Source organism: Phycodurus eques, chromosome 3 (genome assembly GCF_024500275.1).
Source record: "Phycodurus eques isolate BA_2022a chromosome 3, UOR_Pequ_1.1, whole genome shotgun sequence".
NCBI lineage: Eukaryota > Metazoa > Chordata > Actinopteri > Syngnathiformes > Syngnathidae > Phycodurus > Phycodurus eques.
This window is the reverse complement of record NC_084527.1, coordinates 22650999-22676907: the sequence shown is the minus strand read 5'-3', so window position 1 is coordinate 22676907 and position 25909 is coordinate 22650999. Positions and strand designations below refer to the sequence as shown.

At 40.5% G+C, this 25909-nt stretch overlaps 2 protein-coding genes across 2 annotated transcripts in view; one reads left to right on the top strand and one right to left on the bottom strand.

Moving 5' to 3' along the window:
- wdfy3 (WD repeat and FYVE domain containing 3) overlaps positions 1 to 16933 on the bottom strand; it is a 109982-nt gene extending 93049 nt beyond the window's left edge. The window contains exon 1 of the mRNA XM_061672726.1: positions 16621 to 16933. The gene's annotated coding sequence lies outside the window, so the exon portion shown is untranslated. The remainder of the gene's footprint in view (positions 1 to 16620) is intronic.
- Positions 16206 to 25222, top strand: LOC133400262 (C-C motif chemokine 3-like 1). Its single transcript, XM_061672724.1, has 5 exons — positions 16206 to 17129; positions 22417 to 22649; positions 22723 to 22837; positions 24357 to 24453; positions 24545 to 25222. Exons 2-5 carry the CDS (start codon positions 22589 to 22591, stop codon positions 24569 to 24571), a joined length of 300 nt encoding a protein of 99 aa, XP_061528708.1. The 5' UTR covers positions 16206 to 17129; positions 22417 to 22588; the 3' UTR covers positions 24572 to 25222.
- Positions 25223 to 25909: the final 687 nt, after the last annotated feature.

The window sequence follows — 25909 nt, the reverse complement described above, 5'->3', positions numbered from 1 at the left end:
CGAATTGTGGTAGTTTGCTTGTTTTTTGTGTGTAAGGCACTTCATGCAACATTCTGTGCATAAAAAGAGCTATGTACATAATAAAGTATGATTGATTGAGAGTGTTGTTAGTTATGTGCCGAAATGAAAATTCTTGACTGATACCGAAATACAAAATTGAGGAACGCAGGGCTGAAAACCGAAACAACCGATAGAATTGACAATGACAATTCGTCTGAATTTCCCTATTTTTAAAATTATGTCAAGAAACTTAACCGTGGAACATGTTATTGCAGAATATTATCTAATAGCATAAATAAAAATGCTTACTGTTCAATTGCACAACATAATCATTACTCTATAATCGTGATTGTTAATCAATCATGGCTTTAATATTTGTTATTTTCATGTATTTATTGCATCAACCTTGTAATGGAGGACGCATTTGCAGCCAAATGTCTACTCTTGCACGCTACTTTTGTATTTCCTGTATCCACTATTGCTGCTGAAACAATGTAAATTCCCCCATTGTGGGACTAACAATCATTATCTTATTTGAATATTACATTTATATAATTCAATAGAATAATATGAATGTAGATTTTCTCAAGTGATTAAGGGTACTACCGGTGACATAATAATTCTTTTCTGGTTTCCGGTCCCTGTGTGGTTGTCTAGTGTTATAACATATTACAGTATTGAATTGTCTCTCGACACCTATTTGCCTGCTATTTATTTTGCTCTTCAAAGTTGGTCACTCTATGCCACAGGTGTCAAACTATACTGAACAAAAATATAAACGCAACATTTTTGTTTTTGCTCCCATTTTTCGTGAGCTGGACTCCAGGATCTAAAACTTTTTCTACATACACAAAAGGCCATTTCCCTCAAATATTGTTCACAAATCTGTCTAAATCTGTGTTAGTGAGCATTTCTCCTTTGTCGAGATAATCCATCCCACCTCATAGGTTTGGCATATCAAGATGCTAAAGCTGATGCTAAAGCACTACTTTTATATTAGCAAGGCCTTTGGAGAAGCTCCCCCCCCTCACTTCAACAAAGTTCCTTGGCAGTAAGATGCCACAAAATGGTGCCAAGTCACTACTTTTAAATTAGCCTGTGCTTTGGAGAAGCTCCTTCCCTCACTTTAACTTAGTTCCTTGGCACCAAGATGCTAAAAGATGTCACTAAAGCACTACTTTGGTCTAAATCAGGGGTCTCAAACTCAATTTACCTTGGGGCCGCTGGAGGCAGAGTCAGCCTGAGGATGGGTCGCAGCCTCGCGCACATGCACGCACGCGCAATTTAAATTAAGAAAAAAGAAAAAATCCAATCTTCTCAAACGTCTTTTTTATTTTTTAACACAAAATAAGATAAACAAGGACGCTGACCAGACCAGATCCACGCGAGGGTACGCCACAACCAGACCGAACGCGCCGCAACACCCATCCACTGCCATGCCATTCAAGCGCCTTTTCTTTTTTCCATTTAGCATGGGAGTGGCTGGGGGGCCACGACTCGCGACACGCGGCGCGCTCAGCCCGACTCCAGCCCACACCCACACAGATCTGACCGGACTCAGACCGCAGACCACACCAACGAGTTCCCTAACCATCTTTTATCTCGCCGCGCACGCATCACTTTGATTTATTCAGAGAGAGACATAACCCATATACGTCGTATAATGTCACGCTGGGCAGCAACTTAAACCACTTTTTTTTTGGATGTGTTGTGAACACAGCGCGCTGGGACGAATGTCCGCGTTTGCCTATCCAGCCACAGAAGAAAAATCTCCATGGCAACACTGCTGTCACTTACATTCATTGAAAAATGTTTCTCTGCTTGCATCAAGCCCGGTCGATGTCACGCCCCCGAGAGCCATATACCCCACTGTGATTGTTAGGTTCGTCAGCTCCGGACACAACACTGTAAAAGTGCCATTCATATAAAACTCGAGGGCCGCACTAACATTAAACTTTCATATTAAGGTGGGGGCCACAAAATACCGGCCATTTGCGGACCGCCAGTTTCAGACCCCTGGTCTAAATGAAGCTCTTCAACTCACTTCAACATCGTTCCATGGCACCAAGATGGTACCAATGCACGATTATATTTGCCTGGGAATTGGAAAAACTTCTCCCCAAACTTCAACTTAGTTATTTGAAAACAAGATGCCACAAAATGGTGCCAAAAAACTACTTTTATATTAGACAAAATGGCTTTGGCATCATCTTGTGGTATAGGATAGGTAAAAAACTTGTGAGTAGTAAATCGCAAATATGAGGCGGAACACTTTATTTTTAACTGCTTATTATTGTGTTTGCATTATTGTGTCTCAAATAGCTAAGGTAACCCCTGTTATTTGTAATGTGGGGGAAAAAAACAAACGTTCAGTTCCCAGGGAAAAAAATGATGAGAATCACGTCAAGGATTACTGTTCTTCGATCTAAAGGCTTAGTTGCCCGATGTTCACTCGTTAAATTATGAATAAATTCAATCATCAGATCAATGCACGAGTCCACAGTAGAAAGTTGATGTTCACAAACATGCTCCCGGCCTCTTTGATGTTTTAATAATGTCCACACTCCGCAGTATAGTTTGTCAGTACAGCTTCAGGCTGCCATACTGAGGACTGTTTGCAAGTTAAAGATGCTAGGAGAAGCCATCAAAGCTCAAATTCAGCACAATGAACAGATGAATATCTCTGTGAGTAAAAAATAAATAAATAAATACAATAAATCATGGGAATCAGCAATAATATAACTTGCAGTCAGCATCTGATATCTTGCTAATGTAACAAATATTGCAATAAAACAGGAAACCAGGGGTGGCAGTATTGAGAAATGGTGGCAACCAATGAAATAAGTTTACCACGAACCATTTCTGGATGTTTTTAAAATTGTCTCCATTCCTTCTTATAGATCAACAAGATGTTGACACTAGAAATCGCAAATGTCATTTAATTTGTATAATTGTTTAATTTTCATATGCTAAAAAACATCTACATCTTGCTAAAAAAAAACATGCATTAAAACATTTCAGTCATGCTCATGTTGCACTAAAACCAAAAAAGAATCAGTGTCACACCAAAGACATCGAAATCATGCTAAAATAAAACTATACTTTTTCTTCTTTGAGGAGCAGTTTTGCTGATCATCATTTCCTCATTTGAGGAGCAACTTTCCAATTTTGAGGAATGGAAAATAAAATGTTAATGGAAAAGTGCCATATGATTATGGGAGAGGTTATTGCACTTTTTAGCGTACATGTACAGACCTTTTCCCCAAAATTTGAATTTCATGGAAAAGTATTTTTTTCCCCCCATAATTCCATTAAAAAAGTTAAACTTTCATAGAGTATAGATTGAGGGCCCACAATTTAAACAATTTAAAGTATTTCTTTGTTTATTTTTACATAATTTCGGCTTCCAGATCATAAAACCCACAAAATCAGGAATTCAAAAAATTTGAATACTGTGAAGAAATCACCATTTACGTTTCAATTATTTTAGAAAAAAAAATAGGGTCACATTAAATCAATCAAAATATGGTACTTTCAAAGCTATGTTAAGCTTCAGTACTTGGTTGGTAATCCCTTTGCTTTAATCACTGCCTGGATACGCCGTGCCATTGAGGCAGTCAGTCTGTGGTATTGCCTGGACAGTCATGGAAGCCCAGATTTCCTTGAACCTTGCTGTCAGTTCTTCTTTGTTTTTGGGTCTGGTGCCCCTCATTTTCCTCTTGATAATACCCCATAGATTCTCAATGGGGTTTAGATCCGGCGAGTTGGCTGGCCAGTCAAGCATTGTGATGGCATGGGCATCAAACTAGGTTTTGGTGCTGGAAGATGAAATCTGCATCTCCATACAGATCATCAGCAGAAAGAATCATGAAGTCCTTTAAAACATTCTGGTAGACTGTTGCGGTAACCTTGAATTTAAGAAAGCAGAGTTTATCATCACCTGCACTGGACATTGCTTCCCAAATCATGACTGACTGTGGATATTTCACACTGGAGCGCAAGCAACTTGGATTCTGTTCTTCAACAGTCTTCCTCCAAACCCTTGGACCTTGATTCCCGAAAGAAATGCACACTTTACTTTCATCGGAAAAGAGGACCAACAGTACAGTTCCAGTTGAGACACTTCCTACGTTGGCTAAGGCTCAGAAGCGGCTTGACCCGAGGAACCCGACAGTTGTAGCCCAGCTCCCGGTTGCGTCTGAATGTGATGGATTTTGAAGCTGTGACTCCCGCCTCATTCCACTCTTTCTGGATCTCTGCTAGATTCTTGAATTGTCTCTGTTTGATAATCCGCTGAAGCCCACAGTCATCTCTTTTGCTGGTGCATCTTCTCTTGACATATTTTGTCCTTCCACTAGACTTTCCGTAGATATCCTTGGGCACAGCACTCTGTGAACAGCCAGCCTCCTTAGCTATGAACTTTTGTGGCTTACCCATCCTATGGAGGATATCAATGATGGTGTTCTGGCCAGTTGTCAAGTCTGCAGTCTTCCCCATATTGAACCCAACTGAGACAATTGAACCAAACTGAAGCAATTTAATGACACCTAGGGAAACCTGTGCAGGTGCTTTGAGTTTAGTAGATGATTAGTGTGTGAAAATTTGGGCTGATATCTTCACAGTATTCTAATTTTTAGAATTTCTGATTTTGTGGGTTTCATGAGCTTTGTTTATTATTACACAATTTGGGCAAATTATGTAAAAATAAACAAATAAATACTTAATTTTTTTTAAAATTGTGGGCCCTGAATCTATAATCTTTGAAAGTTTAACTTTTTGAATGGAATTATGGAAATAAACTTTTCCATGATATTTAAACTTTTTGAAAAGTGTCAATATATGTGAAATGAAAGTGGTTGGACATTGTACAATGTTGACAATGAACAAAGAGGCCATTTTGTGTATGTATGTCTTAGGAAAGGTCTACGTGGAGGTCAGCCCATTAAACCAACAGAAGCATCCCTACGTGTCGTCTTAATGCGTATGTCCGCAGTACGACAGTAACAGTTCGAGAGAACAGGAAATGCTCGAAACAGGACGTGAGAAAAAAAATCTGCTGCTGTTGTGATTCGCAGTTCCTCAAATTGAAAAACAGGAATGACTGGCCCATCAAAGACCAACAAAATTTATAAAGTCTCCTTAAGCTTTTATTTATTTCACATTCAGATCCTTCAATCCTAAAAAAAAAAAAAAGAGAAGCTAACCGGCTAAGGAGAGTTAGCATGAGAGAAACCAGACTGTGGCTAAAATAGAAAGTTGGAAAGGCTGCCAGTTTGATACAAATTGTCTGAAAACAATACAGACAATCCTCCGTAAAAATCAGCACGATGCTTCCTGAGTCACTGTCGGAAGAACGTTGCAAGAGGGACAACTGGCGTCACGGCCCCTGGTAAACATGTTAAAAATTGGCACAGATTCAGAGGAAAAAAAAAAAACAACAACTCCAGAATCACACAATCCAAGACATTTCAAGTGACACATCCAATATGGCTGTGTTTACATTCACTGAACACATTAAGCTACATGTATGCACAGACACAAAAACTGCAATTGAATAACTCCACAAGCGTCAACACCGGGCAACGGGCCGGGACCGCAAACTGGGCAGAGCAAATGTTACAGGAGAAGGCAGCATACGGCACACACGGAAAAGGAGAGAGAGAATGATTTTTTTGGGGGGGGGGGGGGGGTTCTGTTTCCAAAAATTAAGCCGTCCATGTGTAAACCTATGTGGACAAAGCTATGTGGACAACACTATGCGGACAACGCTGTGAGGAAAAAGATCTGTAGATGAAGCTACAAAAACGCTATGTGGATAAATACATGCGGACAAAGCATCGCAGACAAAGCTTTATGGACAAATCTATGCCAACAAAGCTGTGTGGTCAAATATGCGGGTAAGACTATACAGACAAATCTACACAACGAAAGCTGTGTGGCTTAAGTTGGACGGCTAAAGCCGTGGGGACAAACCTATGCGGACAAAGCTGTGCAAGTAAAACTGTGAGGCCAAAGCTATCTGGGTAAAGCTTATGTGGACAAAATATACGCAGCTTAGGTTACGTGGGTAAAGCTACTTGGTTAAAACTACGTGGGTAAAGCTACGTGGACAAAGCTGTGCAAGTAAAACTGTACGGCCAAAGCTATGCAGGTAAAGCTGTGCACAAAAAGCTATGCGGATCATTTTACAGTATGTGGACAAAGCTACATGGAAGAAGCTATGCGAGTATCGCTATGCAACTAAATCTATGTGAATGAAGTTATGCACGTAAAGCTATGTGGATAAATACAGTGGGTACGGAAAGTTTTCAGATCCCCTTAAATTTTTCACTCTTTGTTATACTGCAGCTATTTGTTAAAATCATTTAAGTTTATTTTTTTCCTCATTAATGTACACACAGCACCCCATATTGACAGACAAAAAACATAATTGTTGAAATTTCTGCCGATTTATTAAAAAAAGAAAAACTGAAATATCACACACCCATAAGTATTGAGACCATTTGCTGTGACACTCATATATTTAACTCGGGTGCTGCCACACACCTGTCTATATAAGACCTTACAACTCACAGTGCATGTCAGAGCAAATGAGAATCATGAGGTCAAAGGAACTGCCTGAAGAGCTCAGAGACAGAATTGTGGCAAGCCACAGATCTGGCCAAGGTTACAGAAAGATTTCTGCTGCACTTAAGGTTCCTAAGAGCACAGTGGCCTCCATAATCCTGAAATGGAAGACGTTTGGGACTATCAGAACCCTACCTAGAGCTGCCCGTCGGGCCAAAGTGAGCAATCAGGGGAGAAGAGCCTTGGTGAGAGAGGTAAAGAAACCTTCTCCAGAGTGCTCAGAACCTCAGACTGGGCTGAAGGTTCACCTTAAAAAAAGACAATGACCCTAAGCACACAGCTAAAATACCGAAGGACTGGCTTCAGAACAACTCCGTGACTGGTTTTGAATGGCCCAGCCAGAGCCCTGACTTAAACCCCTTTGAGCATCTCTGGAAAGACCTGAAAATGGCTGCCCACCAACGTTCACCATCCAACCTGACAGAACTGGAGAAGATCTGCAAGGAGGAATGGCAGGTGATCCCCACATCCAGGTGTGACAAACTTGTTGCATCATTCCCAAAAAGTCTCATGGTTGTATTAACTCAAAAAGGTGCTACTACTAAATACTGAGCAAAGGGTCTGAATACTTATGACTGTGTGATATTTCAGTTTTTCTTTTTTTAATAAATCTGCAAAAATTTCAACAATTTCTTTTTTTCTGTCAATATTGGGGTGCTGTGTGTACATTAATGTGGAAAAAAATGAACTTAAATTATTTTGGCAAATGGCTGCAATACAAAAAAGAGTGAACATTTTAAGGGCGTCTGAATACTTTCCATACCCACTAGCACGTCGTACTCTCGGCCAGTTTGAAGCAGCTTTTGTGAAAACATAACTTTGATTTGGCTCTTGTGCGACTGTTGTTGTACATTTGAGTCCATTGTTTCTTGACAAGAAAGGACACAGACTGACAATGTAGACTGCTATGTTAATTTGTCACGCAAGCCGCTTGAAATGGGACACTCAGCCAGTCTGGGGCAGCTTTTTGTGAACAAATTACTTTGATTTGGTCCCATTAAAAGTTCTGCAACAATCTAAACATGTCAGCTGAATGCGCCTGTGGAATGTGTACTCCTTAGCGAGCCTCCCGGCGCTGTTCAAAGGGAACGTCAAGTGCGATTGGCGTCTCTCTTAGCGGCAACTTGTGAGGGACATGAAGGCAGCAACGCAACGTCCCGGAAAAGCCCAATGTCTTCAAAGGAGTGCAAGACTGAGCGAGAGAATGGCGTAACTGCAGAAATGTCTCCCACTTTGCCCGGAGAATGTGGATGCCGGGGAGCTCCGGCTCGACAGTGGCGGTTAGATAAGTCTAACCTGAAATACATTTGCACGCCAAGTGCAAACATTTCACTGAGCTGTTGAGTCAAAGCACAATGCAAAATTTCACCAAAATACATTACAAACTGCTGCACAGTGGGCGACTGGTTAGAGCGTCTGCCTCATAGTTCTGAGGACCGGGGTTCAATCCCCGGACCCGCCTGTGTGGAGTTTGCATGTTCTCCCCGAGCCTGCGTGGGCACTCCGGTTAAAACCAGTATGTTGCTTTGTTCCTTGTTACTGAAAGGAAAGTAAAAACGGCTACCGGAAATGGCAAAAAAAAATGCAGAGGAAACTCCACCCTGTGGTGTCCTATCCAATACCAGCCGTAGCGACACCCTCGACTTGGAGGAAAACTGCAGTACACTTTCAAAACAGCGCGCGTGGGTTGCGCTCGAGTATAAAGGCAATCTATGCGTAGGACAGCCGCAGTGACGTCAGTGCGGTCACCGTCCGCGCGAGTATAAAGAAGCCTTAAGTTGAAGCATGAATAGGTGAGTCTTCCACACAAACATTGGCTAGTGCGTTCTTACTAAGCTTTGTTGCATGGTCTGATGAAGCCTGCTCGGATGAGAGGCGAAACGTCTTCTAAGACAAACAGAACAGTCCAGTTGTGATCGATTCAATGCCCTGAGAATGAAATGATCTGGATGAATGAGAATATTCACAACCAGATCAGGGACTGCAGATACTCAAAATCAAGTGACTCGGACTTCAAAAGCATGCATGGTAGGTTATTTGAAGACTCTAAATTGCCTGTAGGTGTGAAAGTGAGTGCAAATGGTTCTTTGTTTATATGTGGCATGTGATTGGCTGGCAACCAGTTCAGGGTGTACCCCGCCTCCTGCCCGCAGTTAGCTGGGATAGGCTCCAGCATGCCCGCGACCCGCGTGAGGAGAAGCGGCTCAGAAAATGGATGGATGGATGAAAACTTCAAAACAATTAACTACTTCAGAGTGTAGCCGTTTCAGATCTGAATCACAATCAAAAGTCATTTCAAAATCTAGAGCATCAAATTTGACTCAAACGGGACAAAAACAAACCCTATATTCGGACTTATCTGGAGGTAGCAACCCCTTTATCAATGATGAGTCAACTCCTCACAGGATCAAGCAGGAAAGAAGATGGGCTACTGGTTTGCATCTCGAGTAAACGGCTGGCATTTGGTGCCACCATTTTACAGCCTTGACTGCAATCTCCGCAACAAACACAATACATGGTTATCTAGGAAACATAGTGAACTGGTTGCTCTTTGCTGTGGGGACTTTAAGCTGGTGCATATCACCATCATCATCATCATCATCATGATGGTTTGTGACTGCTTCCTGCCAGCCGGGGTGCTGATGTGGACAATCTCCCGGGCATCGCTGCATCCATGTTAATGTAGAACCAATGTTAATGGGTGTGGCGGAGGCAAATGGGAGAAGCTAGCCGTTAAAAACAAAAAACATGGCAGACGTACACCGCAACAACAGTCAACACCTCAGTCGCCGCGGAGACAGGCTGTTGTTTTTCCCCTACCTGCTGTTCTCTAGGTGCCCGGCCAGCATCTCGACTCAGGGAAGATTAATGTATACGTTAACTTCCCTTCCTTCCGCAATGTCTTTCTCACGAGGAGAGGCGGCAGTGACAGTGGTGCCATGCCTTCCCCTCGGGGCGTCGTGGGAAGGGGAGAAGCATGGCAGTGCCAGAGGCTTTGTTTGCCAGCCGGCCCACTGTGTGTGTGTGTGTGTGTGTGTGTGTGTGTGTGTGTGTGTGTGTGTGTGTGTGTGTGCGCGCGTGTGCGTGTGTGTGGCCTGCAGGGACTGGTGCAGCTGATCCCCCCCTGACACCGGTGGGGTGCACTCAGCTTTGGAATAAGAACGGGCGGAGGCAAGTGGCCGATGTGCCGAGAGGAACGAGTCATTTAAGTAAGAAAACTGGGAGGCGGACCACTTAAGTGCAGTTTCCACAAAGGAATCTGTGTTTTATTATCAAAAGTGTACCAAAATAACTGTGATGGTCACTCCCAAGAGCAAAATGACCCACAGTATTTACGTAGTTGACATAGCAATCGCCATACCACCAAAGCTCGCAAGACCCATCCGGATTTACTCTTCGAAAATATACTATAATGGCCTTCTACACGCTGGCCTTCTACACGCATACATCACATTAGGCGGCAACACTGAAATGTTTAACCATGCTCATGTCGGTGTCTTGGTGCAAAACAAGGCAAATATTTTACATTATACATGCCGCAACACTGTCATTATGTTACACATCCCTAGCGTCAGGTCGAAACCTCATGACCAAATTTGGTCAATTTCATATTTTTTCACAAATTGATACTATTGGTCAGCCCCCACATGAGTCTGTTATTTTCACAAATTATTGACAAGTCTAAAGGGGTTGAAAATGGCTTGCTCTCTTTGACAATGCAATGTTAATTCCTCAACAAACATGTCGTTTTTGTAGTTTCCTGAAAAGTGATGGTTTTGAAGATACAAGGTTTCCAACTGAACCAATGTACGGTAACTTGTACTTGTCATCATGTTTCTATTACACCTGTAACCTGTTGTTATGTTTCTGTTACATGTGTAACGAGGGCTGCAGGTTTTGAATATTTTTAGAATCAACTATTCTACCAATTATCCCAGTGATTAATCCGAGTAATCGGATAAAATTTACACATAACACACAATAATATGTGCGTGTGAGGTGTATGTATTACTGTTTGTCAACTCGGGGTCACTATCCTCACGTTCTACCATAGTATCTGTGACTTTGAATATATGGCTTTAAAAGTCCCATATTTTACCCAAAAACTTTTTACAATATTTGAGATGTTTTATTACCTCTATGGTGCCTGAGTGAACATGTGACATGAATTAAAATCATCCACACATTCCTGAGTTACACACGTTTTTCTGCCAGGAGGCCTAAAATCAGGTCATTCTAATTTCTCCGTCACTAGCGAAGATCACCGCCTACCTCCGCCTACCTCTACATAGAACCAACCAATCCGAGGAAAATGGGAATGATCTTAGCCAAACATGGACAAAGCGGATACAAAACTGGACACTTGTCTGACAAAACCAAGGTGTTTTTTTTTTTTTTAAATGAAATTGGCACTTTTGTACTAAGTCCATGTTAGGGAGTCACTCTATGAATGCCTATGCGGCCAAAATATGGGACCTTTAAAAGGCGGGGACTGGCCTGGTGAGTGACGGTGTCAGGGAATTAGAGTGTAGAGCTGGCTGGCTGCCTGTGTGTTGAATGACTCTGCTTAGTTATGATCATCAACAGGTTGTGAATGAATGTGCTTATTACCTTTGTTTTCTTATTGTTTGTTCAATAAAGCGATTGTAAGTGCACGGGCGGCTGTGTCTATTTTTGACCACTTGCATGGGCATAACAAAATGTTCTAAATAGCGATGGTAGGCTATATTAAATTAGCTAATTTCATTTCTTTACTAACATGTTGATTTATTAAACATGTAATTGTATGCGTTCGGTGAATGTAATGCATTCAAATTGGCATTCGTCAGAAAAAAAAAAAAATTAAAACCCATAGTGTAATTCCAGACTTGGAATTAGTTACGTTCTCAGCCCTGAGAAGCCCTCGAGCAAGTAAGAAGATACTGTTGCTGCTTTTGTTGGAGCTCTGTCCTTTGTTGGGGTGTCTTTGCCTCTGTCACATAACTCAGATTTCATCCATAACCGCCCTTTACCAGCGGGTGCCTTTAAACCTGGGCCACACCCCTAATCTCGAAGTCCTCGTGGGGAAATATAATCAGAGGATCTTTTGTAATCAGAGGAGCAAACGAGCTCAGACGAACCTTGGCACTCACCTGCTCTTCTATCTCAGTACCAGCAGCATGTTGGATAATAACAATAATGTAATAATTAAAAAAAGAAAAAAAAGCGGGAAACTCCAGAGAAACCAGTTACAAAGCAGGCTGTCTTCTTGTGATTGGAGGTCAAATCTACATTGATTCCAAGACAACCCCAGATTATAGTACAGTGATTCCCAACCACTCTATCCAATTGCACTAAATCAGTCCAAAAAGTATTATTAATTTTCTACCAATATTGTTTCTTTCTTCATGTATCTATCCCATCCACGTATAATGAAAGGAAGAAAAATGTAATGCTATTCCGCTATGTGGCAGAAAGGTTAGATTAATAACATATTTAAATAGAATTAAACAGTGTGCTTCATGATTAATTCACTGTGGCTACTTCTGGTGTATGCCACTTGGCCACCAGAGGGCAGTATAATACAGTCATAGAGACATAAATGAAGACGAGTTTCTCAACTACAGAAAGTGACTCAGTAAGGGACAGTAATCTTCATTGTTTTTCGCAGAGGAATAACGAAGAATAACAAAGAACAAAGAATATATGCTTATGAGTATTGTTAAATGTCTAAATGTGCTGATAGACTGTTTGTCTTCAAATATCAGTCACTGAAAGGGTTATAACACCTTGAAGCTTGAAGCCTCTTTTTTTTTTAAAGAACTGTTCACTTTCTGTCAAACTGCTGGTTGTTGTGAAGAGAGTTCAGTTCACTGCCACAATAAAGCGCACATATGTAAACATTTTGTTCGCAAATAAAAACAAAACAAAACAAAATGGGTTGAACCATGGCTCTTATCTTGAAAAACTTGTTTGGTCACTCATATCTCAAGGCAAACTTTAAGTGATATATCTCAACACAACTCTTTGCATGTCAGAGTGGATCTTCTTTTAGACCGGGTTGTTAGTGCAAGTTACAGAGAGTCTTTGGCGCATGCGCATTTCTGGTGCATATTTTCGAAATCAAATAATCTGTTACCCATTTATTTTCAAGGGTAATGTAAGATGAATTTGAAATGATATCTTAGTGTTTTGGGATCATATCTTTACCGTTAAAACTCTAAATATGGGCAATTAAAAACATTTTCGGTAGGGGTGTTAATTCCTTCTATATTTGTAATGATTTGTTAAAAAAAAAAAAAAAAAGCAGGAGGCTCTGGAGGAACAAGTTACAAAATGGCTGGGGTTGTCATAATCTCAGTAATTAAAATCTTGCAATAAGATTTTGAGCTGGAACCTGCACTGATTCCAACCACCACCCAAAACAACAATATAAACACAACTCATCGTAGCAGCACATTGCAGCAGGGAAGGTAGTTTATTGGTGACGAGCGTGACGAGCTCCCCCAGGCACTAATTATTTCTTTCCCTCTCACATGTTTATGGCCTCCTCTTCTCAAGAAGCACAACAAGCAGCAGTTCACTCACGGCCTAATCGTGTGACTGCACACACACACACACATACACGCGCACACACAAAAGGGAAGTTAGCAACGAGTGTGATGTGTCAACGTAGGTTCACATAATCCAAGATGACACATCTCAAGCAGACGTGTAACCTGTCATTACGTTTCTGTTTGACATGCAACCGGTCATTACATTTCTCTTACACATGCAGCCTGTCATTGTGTTTCTTTTACATGTAACACATATATAATGTCTTGTATGTTTCTGTTACATGTGGAATGCATCCTCCATCCGTCCATTTTCCGTACCACTTCTCCTCACTAGGGTCGAGGGCGTGCTGGAGCCTATCCCAGCTATCTTCGGGCGAGAGGCGGGGTACAGCCAATTGCAGGGCACATATAGGCAAACAACCATTCACACTCACATTCACACCTACGGGCAATTTAGAGTCTTGAATTAACCTACCATGCATGTTTTGGGGATGTGGGAGGAAACCGGAGTACCCGTTGACACTTAGCAATAAGATGGCGATTTCTAAAACGTTTGTGTGTCTTGTATTTAAATATAAAATTACGGTAATTATTTTTGTTGTGGGCCAGGGTTATAATAGTTCTGGATTGTCCATTATAGTTACTTTTTATTTCGTTTTGATTTTTTTTTCAGAATTTAGTTTTAATTAGTTTGGAGAGCAGGTTTGTTAGTTTTTATTATTGCTTTGTTTTTTGTTTTTGTTTTTTCAAAAATGCCTCCTTTTAGTTTAGTTTTTATTAGTTTTTGTATTTTCATACAGGGTATTTGTCGAGAGGGAGATACAAAAAACATTTTTAAATACCATTTTAAAAAAAGGATTAACTTATTAACAGATGAACATCCATCCATTTTTTTTACCGCTTATCCACACTAGGGTCCACAAAAGAAAAAATAGTCTAATAAATGCAGTGCATAATACTGCTTCTAAAGCTAGAGTGGATGCATCACAATGTATGTAAAACCATTCATGAGACACATACCGTAGTATGTTATATTTATAACTTAAATAGCACTCTCTTCATTATTGTAAACAAAATAAAATAAAATAAAAAATCAAGTACTTATTTGCATGATTTCCTTCCTTTGCTGCTAAATTGCAAACTTCCCAAGTGGACTTTCAGATTCGTGTGACAGTCAATTGTCAAAATATCAGACAGACAGACAGACAAAAAATGCTTGTGGTTTATTTAGCCGAAACTTAACCCGGGTTGTACTATGTAATATTTGTTCATATATGAACCAAAAAAATTAGTGCATTTGTTTATTACCTAGTGTCGTGTTTTGGGCTGAGTTGAGTGACACACGAAGGAGAGCCATGTTAAATCTGTCAGCCTGCCACCGACATGCGTCGATGGAGCGCCTTAAAGCGACATTATCGGGCAGCGCCTTTTTATTGGCTGCTGATGACGTACTTCGAGGCGACACACAGTAAAAGAACTACAATCCCAAACGACTGTTCGACCGTCCTTGTTCAGTAATACATTTGAAATAAACCCCAAAAGCTCACGTATGAAATTAATTGAATTAATTTGTAAATGTAAATTCAGTTATCTTTTTTTTTTTTTTTGGGCAGGCGAAACTTTTCGCTGACTTTGAAATTTGTACTAACCCGAGCGGGCCAGTCTCTATACATGGCCCAATGTGATGGCTCGACACAGCGGCATAGTGACCCCAGGCCACTGGTCCACTGTTAATGTCGGCCCATGTTTCGATTACACATCTCGTAAAGTTTCTATGACATATTACATATATGTTTGTGTTACATATATTGCATTGCATGTGTTATTACAGTGTATGAGTAACATCAGAGTATGTTTAAATTACACTTGTTACTACTAATCATGTGATTCTAATAAACGTGAACAAACAATCTGTCATATTTCTGTTACACATGTATCATGTCCTGCGTTTCTAATACATGTAAACTTGCATGTTTCAGTTACACATTGGTGTTAATTGTATAATACTGCACCTTTTATTGCACACAATATTGTGTGCTTATTCATCACATGTAAACAATCCATGACATCTAATACCTCATGTTTGTAGCACAGAACACATGCAACCAAGTTTCTACCACATGTAACACATCATGCGTTTTAATACACATGTAAACAAGCAAGTTTCTGTTACATATGTAACATCATATGGAACTGCCCATGTTTGCAAAGCGCATCTAATCATGTTTCTACCATAGATGTCAAACATCAGTTGTTTTATAACCACACATGTAAACAATCATGTATCTGTTACACATGTACCATCATATGTAACTCCCCATGTTTGTAATGCACATTTAACCATGTTCCTGCCACACATCATCCTGTGTTTCTAATATGCATGTAAACAATCACATGCTTCTGTTACATACGCAACACTATGTGTAACGCCTCGTGTTGGTCATACACATCTGACCATGATTCTATGAAACGTAATCAATTAAATGTATAGTATAGTATAGTGTACATGTCAACAATCAAATGCTTCTGTTACACATGGGTAACTCCCCACGTTTGCTCCACACCATATAACACACGGCGTTTCTAATATCAATGTGAACAATCGTATGTGTCGGTTATACAATACAACATGTTTATGTTACACATATAATGCCTGATATGTGTGTTAGTTTATATCGCACGTGTAACAATGTGTGTGTTCCTAATATAGGATATGTAAACAATCACATGTTTATGTTACACATCAAATGTAACTCCCTATATGTTTGTAATCCATAGCTGACCATGTAACGCATGTGTGTTTCCATTACGGCACACATGTCAACAAGCGTATCTGTCTGTTACACATTAGTGCGCTCCGCACACATTTTCCACCAGACTGGAGCTCGTCGCCGCTACTACGCCAAATAAGCAATCCCGCAGCGAGCCCCACGGCAACTGCGAACCCACCGCACCGAGGCCCGACGTACGCGGACTAAAATGCCAGTCATTTCCTCTGTAACGTCACACTCGAACGGAGCCAGCCACCCCGTACCTTGAACGTAACACCCCCTCCCCCCGTCATGTTTGTCTGACAAATCAAAGAGGCGTCAAGTCACTGCGTGGCTGCTCGCTCGCCTCCGTAGTGGCGACAGTCGGGGCACCGTGAAGACCCAAAACGCCTCCCCAGCCGAGGCAGCTCCGGAGGCGGCGTTCCAGTGCACGGAGGTCCGTTAGCTAGCCACCAGCTGATCCCTCTAGCATCTCCGGCGACACCTTAAAAGTGTCACAATCGCGTCCCCTCCGACATCAAAAAAATAAGATTGTAGGTATCGCAACATGAATAATTGATGTTTCGTCTAAAGACGACGACGGACAAGGTACATTTAGGCCGAAAATGGGTGTGGAAAGTCGCCGTAAGTCGCCCGCTAGCCACTTAGCTTCCCCGCTTAGCCTCCGTTTAGCACGCAGCACTCACCAGCCAAGTAGCGGTCACACCAAAACACTTGGCCCGGAATGAGAGGGGAGGAGTGCGGCGGCGCGTCGATTAGCTCCAGGCGGGCGGCCTCCACGCACATCCATAGGGTTACACGGGACGCCTTGGTCCGCCGCTCCCGCTCCCGACTCTTCACCGGCGGCCGGTTGCCATCCTTTCTTCGCTTCACAGCCACACGCGCACAAACAAAAGCTTAGCGCGGAGATCCTCGTCGTCCCCGCCGGTCGGCGAGCATCCCTCCTGTGGAGCCGAGCGAGCGAGCGCTGAATGAGCGAGTAGCCAGCCAGCCGGGAACGACACACCGAGGAACGAAACTGACATCTGCCGGGGGAAACGAAGAACACAAGTCCCGGCGAGGACATTCACGACCTGACACAAGATGGCGCCTTTGGATCACAGTGAAGACGGCCATCGCCATTTAATCCCATTTAGAAGAACCCTCTGAAATACTGGACAAACTTCTGATCAACGTACCTGAAGAAATTACAGAGGTGCCTTGATTCACGATTTCATTTCGTTCCATGATCATGCTCGTAATTTAAGACACTCTTATCGAAAAAAAAATATCTTTAATGGAAATGCAATAAATCAGTTGCAGCACCACAAAAAAAACAAGAAAAATAGCATTCTGCAGTATTGTACTTTCTGAAAACATTCAAGAATAACATAATCAAACACAATGTAAAGAATAAACCGTTTTTGTAGTATGATTTCATGCTTTAATACCCATTGACATTGTGCTGCTCCTTCTGGTGTGTGCACAGTGCAGACATACGATTTGCAGAGGTTAAACAATATAAACCTGTATTTTTATATTGTCTGTCTTCAGCTCTTCGAGAAGGCTCTCCCTGACATTTTTTTTTCTCCCTTCAAGCTTCTTCTACAAAAGTAAAATGCAGAAAATAAATAAATAAAACTGAAGAAGGAAGGAAGGAAGGTCCAACCAGAACACCTGAACTTGATTTGTGGTTAATCAGAGACACTTTAAATGGTGGCAGGTGTATTCTGACTGCCATTTAACGAGTTTGTATGTGATTGGTTAATAATTATGAACACAGCCACATCCCCAGAGGGTGTGCACACTTGTGCAACCACATTATCGTCATTGTTTATTTTTACTTCCTAATGCTAAAAGATAAAAGAGAGGAAAATAATCTAGTTGAACTGGATCAATTAATGGTGGAAAACGTTTTGAAATTATTTATCTTGATCTCATTTTCTATATGACAAAAACCTGGCAAATGAAAAGGGGTGTGTGGACTTTTTATAACGCTGACTTAGTTATGGACAGGATGCTGCAATAACAAAATATTTACATTCTAGTACAAAATGTTTGTGGTCATGCAGGTTGAAACCCTGAAGAAGAAAAAATTATTTAGGCTTTCACATCAACATAATTAAGATTTTGAATGAAGTAAGACTACTGAACTTGTCTTATTTGTAAAACTGTCTTTACATTTTGTCTGTCTGCTGTACTTGCCTGTTTGTATGTCTCTCCCGCTCTCCATGAATTATACATGGAAAATTGAATGTCAATCAACAGCTAGACAGGACATTTCATTGGTACAAAACGTTGTGGGCTATTGCAGGGTATTGTGGTTCATTTTGCACCAAACAAAAAAAAAAAAAAATCATCTGAAATGAAAGAGGATCATCTTTCATTTCAAAAGATTTTTTTTTTTTTTTTACAACCACGAGCCCCACATGACTCTTCATGTTGCTGCTGATAATGATTGAACTCCCCTTGAGGCACTTTTCAGGCTGATTGTTTCCACTGAACTACAAATACTTCCACTTTGGAGTGATCAAAATTTACTTTCTTTTTAACGGTGACCCTATTGCGCCTCTTTTTTCTCTCTTTCTCTTGAGAAAACAGTTAATTTTCTTTGAAATATTTTTTTTCTCAAAAACAAGTTGGATTGTATATTTTTCGAGAACAAATATTTTGGGAGAAGAAAAATGTACTTGTTCAAGCAAAAAGTTTGATTACTTCTGATATGTTCAGTATTTGCTTACGTTTTTCACGAAGATCTAGTTGCTTGAGCAAAGAGTTCTACTTTTGATAATTCTTGAGAAAAAGGTAGATTTCGTTTAAGATTTTTTTTCTCAAAGAAGGTGAATTTTATTCTATATTTTTGGAAGAAAAAATATTTTCCTGAAAAGTAAGATGCACTTGTTTGCGCAAAACGTTCTATTACTTCTGATATTTTTTTCGAGAAAAAGGTCGAGAGTTTTTTGGGGTGAAGAAAGATGTACTTTTTTTGAGGAAAGTTATATTGCGTCTGATACTTTCTCAAAAAAAAGAAAAAAAAGTGTAGGAATAAACTTCAATTTGTTTGAGAAAAAAAAAATTACAGAAAAAGTAATGTTTTTTAAAATGAGATTTTGGGGGATTTTTTTTGTGAGAATTTTTTTTCTAGAATGTTTCCTGAGATAAAACGTTTTGGGTTTTTGTTTTTTTTAGAACATTTTGTTTTGGGAGATTTTGTTTGTCTTTTAAAAAAAGAGGGTTTTTTTCAAAGAAAAGTTTTTTTTCAATTGAAAAAAGGTGTACTGATTGGAGATTTATTTGTCCTTTTTTCAAGAAAATGTTTTTTACTAGAAAATATGTAATATGGCGGCATGGTGGAGATTGGTTAGCACATCTGCCTCACAGTTCTAAGGACCCAGGTTCAAATCCGACCTCGCATGTGTGGAGTTTGCATGTTCTCGCCGTGCCTGCTTGGTTTTTCTCCGGGCACTCCGGTTTCCTCCCACATCCCCAAAACGTGTGGTAGGTTGATTGAAGACTCTAAATTGCCCATAGGTGTGAATGTGAGTGTGAATGGTTGTTTGTTTCTATGTGTCCTGCGATTGGCTGGCGACCAGTTCAGGGTGTACCCCACCTCTCGCTCGAGGATAGCTGCGGTAGGCTCCAGCATGCCCGCGACCCTAGTGAGGACAGGCAGTCCAGAAAATGAGTGAATGTATGAATATGTAATATTGCGAGGTAACGTGCTATTTTTTGAGAAAAAGTCATTACAAGATGAAACATAATTTTTGTCAAGGAAAAGTGACTAAGTCAATTACATCATCTTTAAGATAGTATAGCATAGCATAGCGCATGTGTGGGGATTCTGAAATTACAGTGGCTACGTAAAGTATTCAGAACTCCTTCAATTTTTCACACAGCACCCCGTATTGACAGGAAAAAAACCAGAAGTGTTGACATTTTTGCAGATTTATTAAAAAAGAAAAACTGAAATATCACACAGCCATAAGTATTCAGACCCTTTGCTCAGTATTTAGTAGAAGCACCCTTTTGAGCTAATACAGCCAAGAGTATTTTTGGGAATGATGCAACAGGTTTTTCTCACCTGGATTTGGGGATCCTCTGCCATTCCTCCTTGCAGATCCTCTCCAGTTTTGTCAGGTTGGATGGTGAACGTTGGTGGGCAGCCATTTTCAGATCTCTCCAGAGATGCTCAATTGGGTTTAAGTCAGGGCCATTCAAGAACAGTCACAGAGTTCTTCTGAAGCCACTCCTTCGTTATTTTAGCTATGTGCTTCGAGTCATTGTCTTTGAAGATGAACCTTCGGCCCAGTCTGAGTTCCTGAGTACATTGAAGAAGGTTTTCGTCCAGGATATTCCTGTACTTGGCCGCATTCCTCTTTCCTTCGATTACAACCAGTCTCCCTGTCCCTGCAACTGAAAAACACTGCCCACAGCATGATGCTGCCACCACCATGCTTCACTGTTGGGACTGTATTGGACAGGTGATGAGCAGTGTCTTATTTTTTTCCACACATACCGCTTAGACCTAAGGCCAAAAAGTTCTATCTTGGTTTCTTCAGACGAGAGAATCTTATTTCTCACCATCTTCGAGTCCTTCAGGTGTTTTTTTTTAGCAAACTCCATGCGGGCTTTCATGTGTCTTGCACTGAGGGGAGGCTTCCGTCGGGCCACTCTGCCATAAAGCCCCGACTGGTGGAGGGCTGCAGTGATGGTTGACTGTCTAGAGCTTTCTCCCATCTCCCGACTGCATCTCTGGAGCTCAGCCACAGTGATCTTTGGGTTCTTCCTTACCTCTCTCACCAAGGCTCTTCTCCCCCAATTGCTCAGTTTGGCCGGACTGGCCAGCTCTAGGAAGGGTGCTGATCGTCCCAAACGTCTTCCATTTCAGGATTATGGAGGCCACTTTGCTCTTAGGAACCTTAAGTGCAGCAGAATTTGTTTTGTAACCTTGGCCAGATCTGTGTCTTGCCGCAGTTCTGTCTTTGAGCTCTTCAGGCAGTTCCTTTGACCTCATGATTCTCATTTGCTCTGACAGAGAGCTGTAAGGTCTTATATAGACAGGTGTGTGGCTTTCCTAATCAAGTCCGGTCAGTATAATCAAACACAGCTGGACTCCAATAAAGGTGTAGAACCATCTCAAGGATGATCAGAAGAAATGGACAGCACCCAAGTTAAATGTGAATGTCACAGCAAAGGGTCTGAATACTTATGGCTGTGCGATATTTCAGTTTTTCTTTTTTAATAAATCAGCAAAAATGTCAACAATTCAGTTTTTTTCTGTCAATATCAGGTGCTGTGTGTACATTAATGAGGAAAAAAAATAAACAAATGATTTTAACAAATGTCTGCAATATAACAGAGGGAAAAATTTAAGGGGGTCTAAAAACTTTCCGCACCCACTGTAACACAATGTTTTTAATCTTGTAATATTATTTTTTCCCAATAACTTTCTTTTGTATTTGCTCATTTTATGCGCCGAAGTGAAAGTAAAAACAACAGATGAAAATCACGCGATTGCCAAAGCAGACCATAGAACCAGACTTTCCTTATCATCCTCATCTTTATTCTTGTTAATGTTTCGAGCTGTTTCATCACACTTGGCAGCCCTATCTTATTTTCCTTCTTCTAACTGGTGATGATTGTTATCAGCGAGGGATGATGAATGCAAGCACAAACCTGCAAATAACCATCCGCACATCTCTGCTTTTTCACAAACAGTAGAGTAGATATAAAACGTCTACACGCCCTGTTCAAATACCATTTTTTTTTGTGATTTAAAAAAAAAGAGACCAAGATACTGTAAATAATTTCAAAACTTTCACTTAATATGACCTATACCCTGTAAAACTCAGTTGAATGCCAAAATGTAACTTTTTTTGAAAGTGGAAGTAAAAATAAACAACTGACAGATGGTGGTTGCAAAAGTGTAAATTACCTCTTATAACTGGGGATGTTGCCACATTAGCGGTAAAATGGCAGACTTCCAGTGTCTCTACAGGCATGGCTTCTTGAGACTTTTTTGTGCCTACCAAATTTCATATTACTAAGTAAAGTAGGCCGCATGGGCTGAATCTTCCAAAACTCTCTAGTTCGTCCTTGAAGTACCCACCTTAAGTGGCAAAATTGACCCTGAAATGGCAGGCTTCCCGTGTATTTCAAGAATAGCTTCCTGAGAATTTTTTGTGGGTTTACTCATGATAGACACGCATACCAAGTGTCTTGTCGCTAAGTGAAACGGGCTACGTGGGCTGAGTTTTCAAAAACTCTCCTGTCTTGTCTTTGAAGGACCTTTGAAATTTACCAAATCGACCCTAAAATGGCCACTTCCGACCACAATGGCAGAATTTTTATGTTTCTTCAGGCAGGGTTTCTTTTATACTTTTTTTGTGGGTCTACCCATGATAGATATGTCAACCAAGTTTCATGTTGCCAAGTGAAACCGGCATCCAATTAAACTCCCAGACATGAAAGGAGTATTTCCAGTGAAGCAATGTTGCCCGCAGGGGAAATCTTCTGGAAAGGAAACATTTTGGCAAGGAGGTGAAAGTGATGCCCACACGCTTCTGTTCCGCTACCGGCGATGAAGAACGCGACTTTCGCTTTCTGTGAGCACCTGCTGTATAAATTCGCCTGTGGACCAGCACACACCGTCACACATCGACACAAGATCCAACCATGGACCCTCGACTTGCTGCTCTGCTCCTCGTGGTGCTCCTCTGCTCTCACCCGGCGGCAGGTAAGACCACTTGCAGACCACCTTGTCCGTGTCCTCCCATTCCTGACGTGCCGTGGTGTTTTTCTTCCCGCAGGTCAGAAGCTGGTGGGCTGTTGTCTGGCGACCAGAAACATGTGCTTCCCTCGCAAAATCGTGGCTAGCTACTTCCACCAGGAAGCCGGCAATGGCTGCAAATACAGTGCCACCGTGTAAGTCTTCACGTGCTGTGTTGGACATATGCCATTTTGTCATCCAGTAGAATTACTTTTCAATTTGTATTGATTCATTTTATTGCTTTCATGTTTTGGTGATTTTTGGTATATATTTGTTTTACTTTTTATTTGAATATTATACATTTTTATAATTTTTTATTATTAAACAATTTAGGGCGGCACGGTGGACGACTGGTTAGAGTGTCTGCCTCACAGTTCTGAGGAGCGGGGTTCAATCCCGGCCCCGCCTGTGTGGAGTTTGCACGTTCTCCCCGTGCCTGCGTGGGTTTTCTCCGGGCACTCCGGTTTCCCCACATCCCAAAAACATGCATGAATTGGAGACTCTAAATTGCCCGTAGGTGTGAATGTGAGTGTGAATGTTTGTTTTGTTTCTATGTGCCCTGCAATTGGCTGGCGACCAGTTCAGGGGTTTCCCCCGCCTCCTGCCCGATGATAGCTGGGATAGGCTCCAGCACGCACGCGACCCTAGTGAGGAGAAGCAGCTCAGAAAATGGATGGATGGATGGATGGATAAACAATTTAGATAGTAAATCATTTTTAAAATACATGATTTTTAAAAATATTTCTTTGTTTGATCATTTTTTTCATTTCTGTTTAGAATTTTAAAAAATTGTAATATTTTTAAATTAGTTTTTAAAATAAAGTGTTTTTATTTATTTAATTTTAATGTTGTTGTCTTTACCCTTCACATCTTGTTTAGATTCATTTTTAAAATATTTAAAAATTTAAACCTTGGCTGTTTTCCCCCAAATAAAAATGTATTATTATTCTTATTATCCATCCATTTTCTTCCACTTATATGGGGTCGGATCACGGGGGCAGCAGCTTAAACAGGGAAGTCCAGACTTTCCTCTCCCCAGCCACTTCACCCAGTTCTTCTGAGGGGATCCCGAGGCGTTTGCAGGTCAACCGGGAGACATAATCTCTCCAGTGTGTCCTGGGTCGTGCCCGGAACACCTTACTAGGGAGGCGTCCAGGAGGCATCCTAATCAGATGCCCGAGCCACCTCATATGGCTCCTCTCAATGAGGAGGAGCAGCGGCTCTACTCCGAGCCCCTCCCAGATGACCGAGCTTCTCACCCTCTCTAAGTGAGAGCCCGGACACCCTGCGGAGGAAACTCATTTCGGCCTGCTTGGATCTGCTATCTCGTTCTTTCAGTCACGACCTACAGCTCTTGACCATAGGTGAGGGTAGGAAAGTAGATCGGTAAATTGAGAAATTCGCCTTAGCTCCTTCTTCTTCACAACAGACCGATAAAGAGTCCGCATCACTGCACCGATCCACCTGTCGATCTCCCGTTCCCTTCCCTCATTATAATTTTTATAATGTGTACAAAAGATTCTTTTCCTCTCCCAAGTTGTCCGTAAATATTTTCTATTCAATACAGAGCATTGATCCAGTTAAAATGCTTATAGTTTTATCTGTGAAGTGAGTTTGTTACTATCATATTTATTTTTCTAATATGGTATTTTATAATTTTTTTTTTTTTTCTAGTTTTCTTTCCAAGGCTGGCAAACAACTTTGTGCCCCACCGCAGTACGAGAGCAAGTGCGTTCAAGAGCTCATTGCCTACCTGGACAACAACAAGCCAGTAAGTGCTAAAAAGTGAAAGAAACACTTCAGAATTTTGTTTTCTGTTGTTATTCATGAATATAATGGTGCGCTTTTTTTTCCCCTCACAGCAAAGGAGAAGAAAACCGATGTTTTAGTCACCATTTAATTTTCTTTTTACATGATTTTTGGCTGCACGTGACAATGCAGTCTTTTACATTTTTTTTCTTTGATGTCTGTTAAATGTTCTTTTTTTATAAGTTTGTCTTTTTAAAAACATATTATTGTGACTGGCTCTTATATATTTAATGTTTTTGTTTATTTTTCATTAATTGGAGACTCTAAATTGCCCGTAGGCATGACTGTGAGTGCGAATGGTTGTCTGTTCGTATGTGCCCTGCGATTGGCTGGCAACCACTTCAGGGTGGACCCCGCCTCCTGCCCGATGACAGCTGGGATAGGCTCCAGCACGCCCGCGACCCTAGTGAGGAGAAGCGGCTCAGAAAATGGATGGATGGATGTTTATTTTTCAAAATAGAGACATTTTTGTGACATTCTGCTGAGGTGTGTCTTCGTTGTTTGTCAATTCCACTGCTCAGTGTTTGTTGTTGACAACAAGTTTAAATAACGTTTTGTTTTTTGTTTTTTTACTTCCTGTTATGACTCAGTAAAGTCATCATTTCGTATAAAATTTTTTTTGTAATCTTGTCTTTGATGTTTGTCAGCGGAATTCAACCAGTTTTGTGCAGCTTTTTTAATCTGTTGTCGACGATGTTTAAAATAAAGTTTTTGTCATCTTTTTAATTACTGTCGTGACTTGACTTGCTTTTATATCTAACGGTGATTTTTTTTTTTTTTAACATTCTGATGATATTTTCTAACTATTAATGCTTCTGTTATTGAAATTATCTTTAAAATTTTGTTTAAAAAAAACATCCAGTTGTAATTAGGTTTTAATATAAAGCTCTCATTTAGAAATGTAGACATTTCTGTGCCATTCTGATGTTTGTCTTTGATGTGTATCAACTTTTATATATTTTTCCATTTCACATTTAGATTTGATCAAATATGCTAATTAAAATTACATTTTGATAAGTGCAATCAAATATTAAGGTGTGATTTTATATTTAATGTATTATTTTAATATATATCCCCAATAAATGTATATTTACATATTTCAGTAATTTATTTGAAATAAATACTTTTACATCTGTATTTAATATTTGCATTTATTTCATTAAATAATTGGCTCATTAATGATAATTTAATTAGGAATGATACAAATCAATAATGATGAACCATTTCACTTATTAAAATAATTTAGTATATATATAGAAAACAAAAGATCAATAGAAATCAAATTTTAAACTTAAATTACCTTGGACATTCAATCACGAAGCATGCGCGACAAACTCATTTTCTCAGGCACGCCATACAATGCTAAGGAAGACCGATTAAAAAGATTAGAGATTAAAAAGATTAAAAAGTTTATAATG